This window comes from Aethalodelphis obliquidens, unplaced genomic scaffold (assembly GCF_003676395.1).
Source record: "Aethalodelphis obliquidens isolate GAN/ISIS:26980383/991018 unplaced genomic scaffold, ASM367639v1 scaffold41, whole genome shotgun sequence".
NCBI lineage: Eukaryota > Metazoa > Chordata > Mammalia > Artiodactyla > Delphinidae > Aethalodelphis > Aethalodelphis obliquidens.
The window spans coordinates 9,724,789-9,737,736 of NW_020837985.1; the positions used below are offsets into that span (position 1 = coordinate 9,724,789).

The 12,948-nt window shown below is 53.0% G+C and overlaps 1 protein-coding gene across 1 annotated transcript in view; it reads right to left on the reverse strand.

The window, feature by feature from the left end:
- Positions 1 to 12,948, reverse strand: part of NDRG1 (N-myc downstream regulated 1) — a 54,724-nt gene that overhangs the window by 27,292 nt on the left and 14,484 nt on the right. Inside the window, exon 3 of the mRNA XM_027132522.1 lies at positions 11,751 to 11,786. Coding sequence (XP_026988323.1) covers positions 11,751 to 11,786 — 36 coding nt within the window. The remainder of the gene's footprint in view (positions 1 to 11,750; positions 11,787 to 12,948) is intronic.

Consider the following 12,948-nt stretch of genomic DNA (forward strand, 5'->3'; position numbering starts at 1 on the left):
CTCCTTAAGTCACCCGCGCACACGCACAAGGTCCTCAGCTGGCCCTGGGCCTCTCTCTCCACTGGCCCAAACCAAGAAGGCTGGGTCTGAGACTGGATGGAGGAATTAAAACTCTCACAGACACGTCCCTTTGTCCTCTGCAGTCCCAAAGGAACATTCTGCCCTTCTGTCTCCGTGGGGATGAATCACCCAGTGTCCTGGAGGGAGGAACCCACCCGTGTCCCCCACGTTCTCCCAAAGAGAGGGCACCGAGGGACCCAGAGCTGCGTGGTCCACTCCCTGTGCTGATAGGGGAAAGCCTGTCTCAGGGCTCCTCAGGGGTACCCTGTCTGGCTAGAACAGTGGCTGGAAACACTCACAGAACCCGTCCACCACCCAGACCGCCATCCTCAGCTCTTCCAAGTTCAGAGCCAGATCTCAGGAGTCCGGGCTCACAGGGGTCTGATCCAGCCAGGGGCATGCAAGAAAGGGAAGGCCAGGCGGCCTGGAGTTTCCTCTCACCTCCTCTGGAAGGGTCTAGAAAGCCACTCTCTCAGGGTGCAGAGGGGAGGGCAGTGTGACGGCAATTATCATTGTATCCGGCCCTGCTCTGAGGATTTCACATCCACTCTCCCGTTGAACCCACACAACAACCCCACTGAGTAACACCTGTCCGCACTTCAGATGAGGAAACTGAGGGGAATTTGCTCAAGGTCACACAGCTGGAGCAGTGCGGCAGGATCTGAACCCGAGGCCGTCCAAGTCCAAAGCCTGTGCTCTTTGCTGTCTCCGTTTTAACACTCTGTGCCAGGTGCCCCGTGAAGAAAGAAAACTTTTAACATGCAACGTGCACAGTGACTCTCTAAAGAGGGACGCAGGAAGTCAGGTCCCCATTGACGTGCTATAGATTGTTTTTTATCTCCCCAGCATCTCCAAAACCCAGTAATCCACGGGGCAGGTGCTGGGATACGCTGGTACATAGAACAGAGAAATAACACCTGCTCCTCCCACACTCGCCAAATACACATCTGCCCCCAAACTGCAGGCATGTACAGTAGGCGTGTCTGACTTGGAACAGCCTCGGCACAAACGTCACTTCCTCGGGGTGGCCCCTCCTGCCACCCACTGTACACAGGACACATGGTTCTTGTCCTCTTCCTTGTAGCATTTACCACAATGGCACGTATCTGGTTCTTAGCCATCTCCCCAGCCTGACTGCAGATTCCCAGGGAGAAAGGCTTGCTCTGCCCTGGAGAAGGTGCTTAGAGATTTACACAGTCTACGCCACCTGTAAGCTGGTAAGCTGTGAAATGGCACCGATGCCTACTGTCTACACTGCCTGTAAGCTGGCAGGTGGTGAAAACAGAACCTACCACCAAGTGGTCCTCAAAGATTTCAGCTCTTTGGCTGCCAATTCTGGCTTGAGAGCTTCGTGAGCTATGGCAGACTATGTCGCTGGGCCTCCCAGACATTCGTTGTCCTCTTCTTTACGACAAAATTCCCAGCAATGTGCCTGATGAAATTCTCTCCTTCCACATCTCCCTTGTAGCCAAGGATGGTCAGAAGATTCAGTTCGGGCCAATGAGATGTCAGCAGAATTTGCTGCAGCTCTGAGGAGAATTCTTTTAAAGACTCAAACTTGGCCTTTTAATTTTTCTTTTTCACCCTTCCACCTGCTTACTACCTGGAACATGGATGAGATGCCCAGGGATTCAGCAGCCATCTTATGAGCATGAGGACAAAGCTACACGCCCAGGGTGGCAGAGCAGGAAGCTGAAAGGAGTCTGAGACTGGGTGATATTCACAGCCTGCTGTACCAGGCCTTCTGGGTCAGCGAAAATATCAACCATTTCCTTGTTTAGGGCACTGTTTGTTGGGTGATATTAATTCTAACGATACACCCACCATGGGACCTTGGCCAAGTTACCAGACTTCTCTGAGAATTCCTCCCCTCAGCTGTAAACTGAGGTCAGTAACAAAGCCTTCTGCTTGTGGAGATGCTCCCAAGACTTTTAGTAGGGACCGGAAAGTGTTTTGGAAATCGCAGCGTTTCCCTCCATGCTGGCTGTTACAGATGCCGACCCCAGAGACGATTACTGTGAAGCCACAGGGACTAGTCCCCAGGGTTTAAGGCAACTGGTTGGATGATCTAGGAGAGCTCTGAGACCAGCTGCTGCACCTCCCTCCATAATCCGCCTGCCCAGCAGGCCCTAGGGAGACGCTGAACGCTTTGGACTCTAAGAGGATGACACACTTACCCAGGCTCTAAGTCAGCTGGCGCGCTGGGCCGCCCCTCCCCTCGGTCTAGCAAGCCACAACCTGAGGGCAGAGGGCGCCCTTTGCAACAGCAGGCAAAGAAAGCTAATTTAGGCTCATCAGACGTAGCATTAAGGCAAGGCTTGCTGAGGCAAGCAAGGCAAAGCATGAGAACAGAGGCTCCAGAGAAAAGGCCAGGGGCTTGCCCCATCACCAGCTTTATGTGCAATAACCCCTCCCCCCATCTTCCTGGTCCATCTCCTGTGCCCGCAGTGGGGGAGGGGAGGCCTGGCTGAGCCACTGGTCTCGTCCTGACCATTCAGTAAGGAGCACATGGATTATGAAGACTGACAGGGGACGGTACGTGTGTGGCAGGCGCACAATCGTATTTGCACAGAAGGGCAGCCGTCCCCTTACCGGACAAACACCATAAAGCCAGGTCTGGCCCCGGTGCTCTCAGGACAGACATTTCACAGATGGCAAAAGCCAGCCTCCGGGGCTGAAGCCTAGCCCCCAAAGCTACACAGCTGCAGGTAACAGAGTTAAGATTCTGGACAGGCCCTCGGGCCTCTGAGTCCTGATACCTGGCCCCCTGGGACACCTAGAAGAGAAGAAGATCTCAAAGGGGCCAAGCTCCCTCCGTTTCTCAGCTTTCTTTAATGCTGCCATCACATGGAGAAACAGAAGAGTTAGAGTCAGGAAATGATCTGTAGCGGGGGAAAGGGTACCAGCCTGGGAGTACAGCGGGAAGCTGGAACCCACGTGACGACGGCGATTCTCCAAGCAAGAAAGAATCAGGAGGAAAGTCTCTCCTGGATTAGGGAAAAGCGGAAGAGTGGAAGCAGGGCCATCCCCGGAGCAGAGGGAGGCAAAGGACGCCTGTGTGCTGAGTCTGATGCTGTGTTTACGTCACAATCGTGACACCCTGGGGACAGTGCTACTACCCCCATTTTTACAGGGTAGAAGACTAAGCCCCCAGGAAGTCAGGTGACTACCCAAGAACGCAGGGCTAGCAGAGGGAAAGCTGACCTGAACCCGCTTCTGTCCACTGTATCTATTTTGCAACACCAGGAAATGCGCGTCTATACTAGGTCAGCCTGGTGGCCTGGGCTGGACCGACCTGGGAAGCCCATCGGAGCCCCATCATGGGGACGCTGTCGGGCGAGGTGCTCTGTCCCTTCCACCAGGAGGGCATTCCCAGGAAGCCCACAGAGGAGGGCAGAAGAGGCAAAGCCTCCCTTGGCACTGACCCAGATGCGTGCCGCTGCCATCTGTCACTCGGAGTTCGCTCTAAGTCCCAACGGCTTTCCCAGAAGTGAGGCTGGGGGCAGGCGGGGATGGGAAATGGGTTGAGGATTTCCAAGACTCCGAGGTCTTCCCACCTTCAGTCAGGGGGCAGGAGGACAAGAAGCAATCGTGTGCCGAGAAAGAAATGCGCAGAAGGTCACCATTTCCATTTTCCCTGTGAGCTGATCTGCTTCCAAGAGACGGGAAAAAAAAGTCAGCACCCACACGATGGGGATCAGACGTCCCCTCCGGCCCAGCTCCACCAGACTGGGAGCTCCAGAGCAGGAGCCAGACCCCAGGAGACCCTCCGGCCCACTGCCCCTCCTGCCCCGGCCCCCTCTGTCCCCTCCACCCAGAGGGCCTGTGGGTAACATCAGCTCATTGCCCGGAGATCCCTGGTGAGCACACAAACACAGATTCCCATGGAAACTGAATCAAATCAAACCATCCAAATAACTAAAGATCCAGGTGGAAGGAATTAGAAATAGCACCAGGAGAGGAGATTTGGGGCCAAAGGAAGTTACCCAGCCCTGAGCGGGGAGTGACGAGCAGTGGACTCTGCTGTTCCCACGCTGCCCTCCCCCCCCCACCCCAGTTATATGGCCTTTGGCTCCGCACTGAGTCAAGCGTTGCCATCTATCTCATCATCGTGTGACACTGGGCAAGTCCCTTAAACCCCCGTCTCTTCAGCGCGGTTGGCAACAAAACCTTTTAAAGGGTTGTTTTGAGAATTAAATGAGATGATGCAGGAAAAGAGGGCAGCACAGTTTCTGACAAACAGCTGACGCTCAAGATACACCAGCTCTTACGACTCCCACGGTTTAGTATGTATCTAACAGTCAGATGGACCAAACTTAGGACTATCTCAATAGTACCCTTTGACGAGTTTCTTAACATCTCCAAACTGGTCTCTCATCTGCTAAGGAGAGTATCATTTCCCACCTTGGCAGGGAAGCCCTGAGACAACGGGTGGGCACGCAAATACCCATTTGTTCCCTTCCCACCTCTTCCCTCCCCTCAGTGGCCTTCCACCAAGTGGCTCCCCACCTGGAGCAGAAGGGGTAGGGGTGGATAATAAAGCATCTGCCAGCTCTGATATTCTTGGATTCTAGAATTCTAGCCAAAGAAAATAAACCAGAACCCAAAATACTCTCACTTTCCCCACTCATCAGATTTGCAAACACAACTGCCTAGTCTGATGCCAGAACCTTCTCTGCAGAGTCAGATCAAACCACTTCCTTCCTGCAGCCCCAGCACCTCAGGCCAACCGCCCACCCAGCTCTGTGCTCTGAGGGCTCCAGAGCCTCTCCAAGGGGGGACAAAGTAGGGTCTCAGGAGCTGCCCATCCTAAGGTGACGTCAGGCCAGAAGAGATAAGGCCGAGACGCCATCTGCTCTGGCAGCTAAGCTGTCTCCTAAAACAGCAGATCTGGAGCTGCTTCTCACTGAGGACCTCTGGGCTAACAATGTGTATTTTGATTCATGCAAAAAAAAAAAAAAAAAAAAAAAAAATTCTCGACCACTTTGGGAAAGGAAACGAGTCTGCCCGATTTAGTCAAAATGCTGAAGTACCAAATACTCCTCGAAAAATAACATTGGCTGCTTTTGGACACACACGGTGAGGCAGCTCAGCCTCCTTAAACTCAACTCCCAAAGCACTGCCCGGACAGGGCCCTGATTCCATGAGCCGTAAGGACCAACTAAATGAACAGATGAAAGTGGGCGGCCGTTGAGGATGTCAGTTCTCGGGTCCTTACAGCAGCTCCCCCTCAAGGGCTTGAACATAAACCCACCATAGCACGGTTCAGATTATCTGCCTGGCCAGATCCTTTCTGACAGAAATTGCAAAGGTGACCTACTAGCACTGCAGTACACGTCGTGGTTGAGAGAGCTGATCTGGGGCAGAGTTGGGTTCGATGCGGCCCCTGCACAGTCGCTGGCCATGGGAAAGCCTCAGTTTCCTCATCTGTCAAGAAGGCATGAGGGTACAAAGTCCCAAAAGATTCAACAAAAGCCCCTGGGAAAGCCTGGGCCCCCGCCTGGCTCATCAGAGAAGCTGAAGCCCACAGCAGGCAGGAGACTGTCGTTTTGCAGGAGCTCCCGCGTGAATCCAAGGTTAGGGTGGGTGGGAGAGTCTCCGTGCTGGTACGCTCTGCAGCCACCGCTGACCAAGGTGCTGTCAGTCTCTGCTCCCGGCCCCGTGACCCAGAGAACGTCAGCCAGCACGGTGCACGGCATCCTCTGAAGGACATCCTTCAGCGACCCACGCCCACGATTTTAGAGACTGCTGGAAATCTGGGAAACCTTCACAGATATCATGAGTCAACAAGATCTAGTAGCCAAACCTAAATGAATATAGTTTTATCCAAAGATCTTTTTGGAAACGACCTTGACAAAGTGTCGCTCGGCACGCGGATGCAGCTCAAATATTGTGATTCATTTGTAAGATAACAGCTTCCAGGAAGAATACACTTCGCCCTTCGAGGACTCAGAATCCAAGCCAGAGGGACCTCTCCATGTGCCAATGCCTCTGCATGGGTGATCGGTCCCTAATCTTCTCCTGTCATATGACTTCACAAATCACTCAGGTCTCAGTCCAATGTCACCTCCTCCAAAAGCCTTTCCCGACCCCTTAACCTGCCCCATCTCATCAACCTGCACCATCGTCTTCCAAGCCCCTACAGTAGCTGGGGTTGTCATTTTGCTGAATCCTTCATGTGTGTTGCCTCCCCCTTCTAGGGAGTCAGGAGGCTGGGTGCAATCCTAGCCCTACCCCTCTCCCACCCCGTGACCTCAGGCAAGCGACTGAACCTCTCTGCGCTCAGGCTCTCCATCTGTCAGATGAAGACAGTTCGTTGTGAGCAGTGGGAAAGCAAAACCGGGCAACACACGGGGAATGGTGCTGAGCTATTCGCTTAGAACTGAAGCCCCTAGAAAGAGGGCTCACTGCCTGTCAGGCTCACTCCAGTGTTCCCAGCACCTAAGACAATGCCAGACACAGAGCAGGCATTTGTTCTAGGAACAAAGGAATGCACAATTGGGAAAATGCATCCACCTCCCAGGACAGCTCTGGGACTCACTGGCTCAGCCCAGGCTGGGGCACGATGTTGATGAGCCGTCTCCTGCCTCCCCAGCCCCTCGCCGAGGCTAACCTCTGTGGTCTTCAGGTTGCCACTCTGCTGACGTTGAGGACGTGGCAGCCCGCCCACTCCAGCCTTAGCCACCTTCAAGTTCGCCTGCGCAGGGCCCAAACTCCTGTCCCCTGCTCTTGCTACTACCTGTGCCCGGAGAAGGGAGCACATAACAGTGCTTGGCAAGCCGTCAAGAGTGACACAGAAGCGAGGAATTATCTTCACAGAGAAGAGATAAACTACGTTTTCCAGGTTTCTTGAATGACCAAAATTTTAGCAATCTACAATAACCATAGGACCCAACAATTCCACTTTGGGTACACACCCAAAAGGACTAAAAGCAGAGTCTTGGACAGGTGTTGCACACCCATGATCACAGCAGTGCTATTCATAGCAGCAGAAGGGTGGAAGCAACCCAAGTGTCCACTGGTAGATGAAAGGATAATTAAAATTCGGTCTAGACATATAGAGGAGTATTATTCAGCCTTCAAAAGGAAAGACATTCTGACACAGGCTACAGCCTGGATGAAACTTCTCTCACGTGACATTAGGTGAAAGAAGCCAATCACAAAAGGACGAACACTGTGTGATGCCACTTACGTGAGCTACTTAGAGTAATTAAATTCTTAGAAACGGAAAGTAGAATGATGGTTGCCAGAGGCTGGGTGGAGGGGAATGGGGAATTAGTGTTTCATGGGGACAGAGTTACAGTTTTGCCAGATGGAAAGAGTTCTGGAGGTTGCCAATGGGAAGGGGGTGGGGGAGGGATGGACTGGGAGTTTGGGGTTAGTAGATATAAACTATTACATATAGAATGGATAAACACCAAGGTCCTACTGTAGGGCACAGGGAACTCTATTCAATATCCCGGGATAAACCATAATGGAAAAGAATATAATAAAGGAGTGTATAAACTTGTGTAACTGAGTCTCTTTGCTGTGCAGCAGAAATTAATGCAATTTTGTAAATCAACTATACTTCAATAAAAAAATTAATTTAAAAAATTTTTTTAGAAAAGAAAGAGTGCTGAGATGGATGGAAGGAATGGTTGCACTGTATTATGAATGTACTTCATGCCACTGGAGTGTGGACACTTAAAAATGGTTAGGATGGTCAACTTTATGTTGTATGTGTTTCACCACACACACAAAAATAAAAATTGGAAGAACTTCATGATACAGTTGGTAGAGCAGGTGTGTTATTGGACCAATACTGATTGGGAAACATCACATCAGGGCTCCCCTCTGTCACTGTCCTCTCTACACAAGGCTGGAGCGAATTTCCCCATTTCACAGATGAGGAAACTGAGGCTGAAGGGAGGTGAAGCATCTTGCTCTGGGTCAAACAGCCAAGAAAGGGCAAACCCGGCTCTCGAGTCTGGTTGAATCTGTGGCCTTGACCTTGGGGAGGAGGGACATCAAAAGGCTGCTGCAGGAAGACGAAACCACAGAGGGGATGGCTGCTTCGGTGGCGGGAGCGGGACCGAGAGCTGACATTTCAGTGACAGAGAAAGTACGTTAGTCTCCCTGCCCGGAGCCCCGCCCAGCCCAGCCCCGAATGATCAGCCAGCCCCTGGGGCTGCCACTCAAGCTTCACAGCCCCCAGAGCCCATCGAACAGCCAGGGCCGCGGCTGCCACAGCTGCTGCATCTTTGTAGCTCTACTGCCCTGTCACTCGTCTCTCCCTGTTCTCAGGAGGGTGGGAAACGACCAGACAGAGGATCAGATGTCATCACCCTCAGCTGCCCGCACCTCACAAGCCTGGACAAACGATTCCCCTCTTTCTCTGTCCTTCAGTTTCCCCAGGTGTAAACTGAGGGGCTGGGTGAGCCAAACCTGGGACCCCTGGAGACAACCTATTCACCTCCCACTTTCCCAGAGCACCCCTATGTACCCAGTGTCCTGTGAGACAAGAGACCAGCGGGGGGAGCTCTGGCCCGGGGACGGGAGAGGCAGAGACCTCGGCCCGTGAACGGCACAGTAAGAGCACGGGCTTCCTTCCCGCTCCGACAGACCTGGGTGGGATACCCAGTCCCAGCCTCCGGCCTCAGTTTCCCCATATGAACGATGAAGATAACGGTATCTCTGCTTATGCTGTTGTTGAGGAGTTAAATGAGATATTGGCCGGGAAGCCCTTAGCACACGGCCTGGCTCGCAGGAAGCACCATTAAACCAGCCTCATCAGGCGTGGGCAGAACGAGAAGCTCTCAGGGCTGGAAGAGGCAAGGCCCGGGGTCTGGTGCCACCTTCCTGTCACTGCAGGGGACCTCAGGCAAGTGGCTTCCGAACCCTGACTCTCTTCTTCTTAAACAAGTATAACAGAGTAGAACCAGAGGCCATGTCCCATGAGACCAAGCGCTCCTTGAAGACTGAGGTCTGTATTCTGGGTGCCGATACAGCCAGTGAAGTGGTGGGTTCGGGTCCCCCAACCTTTGATGGCCTAGAAGGTGCAGGGAGTTGACAGTCTGAGTCACAGTGGGATGAACAAACCAGACATGGTCGGTCGGCGATGGGTGGGGCTGAGTGACTAGCCATTGTCCTGGGCCTGAGCTACTCATAGCCCTGCCTCCTCTCAGTCTTGGACCCAGGGAGCTGCCCTAGTCCTACCCATCCCAGGTCCCTCTCTGTTCCTCTGCACAAAGCTCTAGTAGGGCTGCAGGCTCAGTCAACACCACCCCGCTGAGCCCCCACCAGCAGTGACCCCAGAGGAGAAAGTGTGCCTGGAGGTCTGACCACGTTTCCTCCCACCCCCGGGGACATGTGCAGGGGGGAGCTGGTGGCTCAGGGGGTTCCCAGACCTGGAGTCTAAGGGTCGCTTCCACATGTCCATCCATGCCTATGACCTGCATTCTTGCAGAGAGTGTGGCCTCTGCTTTCTAAGCAGTAAGCGCCGCTGTGAACGGCACTGGTGTCTGAGTTACAGCCGGGAGAGATGGGGAGGGGCCTGGAAGTCGGGAGGGCCAAGTCTGCATGACCTGGGGTACCACTCACCTGCAATAAGGCGATACCAGAACCCACACCCAGGGCTCTTGCAAAGAGTAAATGCGCGCACTTAATTAAATTAAATTAAAGTAAAGGCGGCCTGCCTAGAACAGTGCCTGGCACACAGTAAGGGCTCAAAATCAGTCATTCTTACTGTTTCATTAAATTTACAGATGGAGGGTAAGGGAGGCTCAGAAGAGCTGAGTAACTTGTTCAAGGGCACACACCTTGAAAGGGTCAGCTAGAATTAAATCCCGTTGGCCTGACTCAAAAAAGGGGGAAAAAAAGATGCTTTTGTCCAAGATGCCATGACATCTCAGCTGTGGCCTGACTGTGGCAAGTTTCACTGTCTGGGTGGCTCAGTTTCTTCATTCATAAAATGGGGAGATGCCAGCCCTGATCTGAGTTCATCCACTGCAGATGCACCGAGAGGCTGGGACAGCAGTGATGCTATAAACCCAGGGCTGATGAGTCAGAGAGCTGCTCCCGGGGGGTGAGAGGGCATCTCCAGGCTCAGCTGCATTTAATCACAAACCCCTGGGGTGGAAATGACCTGTCCCAGCCCGAGCTGTCCCTGCAGACTGCCCCAGACGCCCACTGACAGCGAGGGAGGCGAGAGGGAAGGCTGGAAGGACCTCCCTCGGGCAGGCGGCATCCCTGCCAGCTCACGGAGTCGCCTTCAAGCCAAGCCAGCACCGCTCTTAAGTAAAGGGCACGTGACGGCTGCTAACCCTTGCTCAGGCTGCCTGCTCTGGCCCTGACACAGACGCTGCTAGGAGGCTGTAAAAGCAGGTTTCATGGTCAAATCACACCGGGCACTGTCTAGCCGCGCAACTGAGGGCCAGGCACGCTTAACCTCTGAGCCTGTTTCCCCAGCTTTAAGAATGGAGACAGCAATCTCGACTGCACAGCGCTGCTGGGGTTCAGTGGGGCGTCCCCTGCAGAGTTCAGGTGTCACAGGTCTGGATGTCCAGGGCCTGGTGCACAGTGGTGGTGTAATAAGTGTGCTCTGAACAAGTCAGTGTTACACAGTAGGATGTGTTGGCCTCAGAGAACAAACGGCCGGACAGAAACCAACACCTCGGACACACCCCGTGGGTTCCACGGGCACGGGTCAGGGGGGTCTCCAGGTATAGCCAGGATGACGCATAAGTGCACTAAGGCCCACACACCTTGAGTGTGATCTTCGCACATTCACCTCCCTGATTTCACCCCAGCCGACGTTTCCAACCCCTTTCCCTCTTTCCCCTTCCTTCCAAAGACAATGCCAAGATTCCCAGCCTCTGGTGGATGGTGGGCCGATCGTTGAAATACGAGGTTCAGGAGGATGAGTGAGCTATTTGGGGGGGAAGGGGGTGAAAGGTATGATGGAGACTCAGGGCTCAGAATGGGCCGGAAGCCCGGGCACCTGTGTGATGTACAGGCAGAGGTCCAGGTGAGCGTGACGGCCTGCATCTGGTCTCTCTTCGGTCCTGTCTTTTCCGGGAAGCCCACAGGACCCGGATGTGCTCAGGCTTCCGGCTCCACCCCCAGCACCTGGCACGGCATGGGGCCCATGCAGCTTTGGGATAATGAGTCCAGGATTTACAGTTCCTGAGGTTCTGACCTGCCCCTGGGCCATGAGAGGCCAACCCACTCTCCCCAAAACTTGTTCTTGGACAGACCTTCAGATGCACCTCCCACCTAGCTCTCATGTCAACCTGGAGCAGAGATGGAGCCAGAAAACCACAGAGAAGGCTGGTTTCACTTTCCCAGGCACAGCCAAGAACGTCAAGCCTCTGCTTCCTCCATTCCCTCCCATCGCAGGGTCCCAAGCCCACTCAGTGTCTTGCCATTCCCTCCACACACGCCCCACAGCTCTGCCCAGCTCTGCAGGGTTGAAGGGGGCTGGATATCTGTCCTGCTTTCACAGGGGGTAACTGGCTCCTACGCCCTTGGCCAGAACTCAAATGCGCTTCTCTCCGGGGAGAGAAGCTGAGTGTGGGGAATCAGCTGAGGCCACTTCCTTCTCTCCCCTTACCCCTAACATCTGAACACTGATCTAACCAACGGAAGAAAGAGGAAAAGAGAGAAGACAGAGTAGGAAAGGGGGAAGGGAAGCCACGTCTTCTACTTGCCTGAACATCAAACTCTTGCAGGAGGCCAGTGATGGTCTGTGGAAAGACAAGAGACATGGTCAGTTTCATCAGTTTCCCGGAGCAGAGAAATAATGTCAGAACACACGGACCTCTCCATGCCCTGAGTCTGTTATATCTACCCTATGTCCTCTGTGGGGCCTCTCTAATGCCTTACAGAGAGAGACTTTTCATCTCAAAGAATAGCAGTCCAGCAGAAAAGTAGACACAGTAGATGGATTCCTTTTTGACTGCAGTCTTAGTGAAAAAAGATCTGAAGGTCTAAGCTGACCACAAGCTTGAGAGATACAGGACTGTAATTGCCTATTAACTGATCTCTCTGTCTCCACCTATGTGCTATACTTTTAAATCTCAAACCTGACCATGTTACTGCCTTTAAATTTCTTCCACGACAGCCTATCATCTAGATTAAAGTCCAATCTCTCATGGGTGGAAGAGGAGAACAGAGCATTTCCCTCAATCCAACAATTCTGAGTGTCCAGCCCAAATTCCATCTTTCACCAGAGCTGACACTGGCAGGCCAAGCCCAGGAAGACAGGAAAGGGGCCCTTGTCCCCTGGGTAGCAGTGAAAGTACAGCTCAGAGTTGAAGCTGGAGCCACCCTGGGCCAAAGTTTCCAAGAGATGTTACTGGCATGCTTTCCTCTCAGCTCAGAGGTGGAGTTCAAACACCCCCTGAAAGCGGAGGCCCAGCTAGACCCACCACTACCCACCATGAAAGAAAACAGCTCAGCAGAGCAAAAGGCAAAAGAGGTGACGGAAGGGGAAGGAGGACCCCTTGGGACAGCCAGGGGTTGGAAGATAAGATTGTAACAGCCGCCTGCTGAGAGAGATTAAAATAGCTTCACACCCCCTGGGGCTGGGGTTCAGAACATTAGGGAGTTTGATAAATTCAGGTGGAAGCAAATGTGGCCAAAAATACTTCGTGTGTGTGTGTGTGTGTGTGTGTGTGTGTGTGTGTGTGTTGCTAGGAGGGAGTAGAAAAGCTATTCTGAACAACTCTAACCTTCAATATGTTAACAAGAGTGCAGAGGTCATCGAGATTGAGGACAGACATCAGGAAGAACTTCCCAACAGCAAACCTAATTAAAAACGCTTTGCTGAGTCAATCTAAGGAATTGGAAGGTTTACTTCCATCTAAACCTTGAAAGAAAGGGTCAATATCTACTTAGAGACAGGCT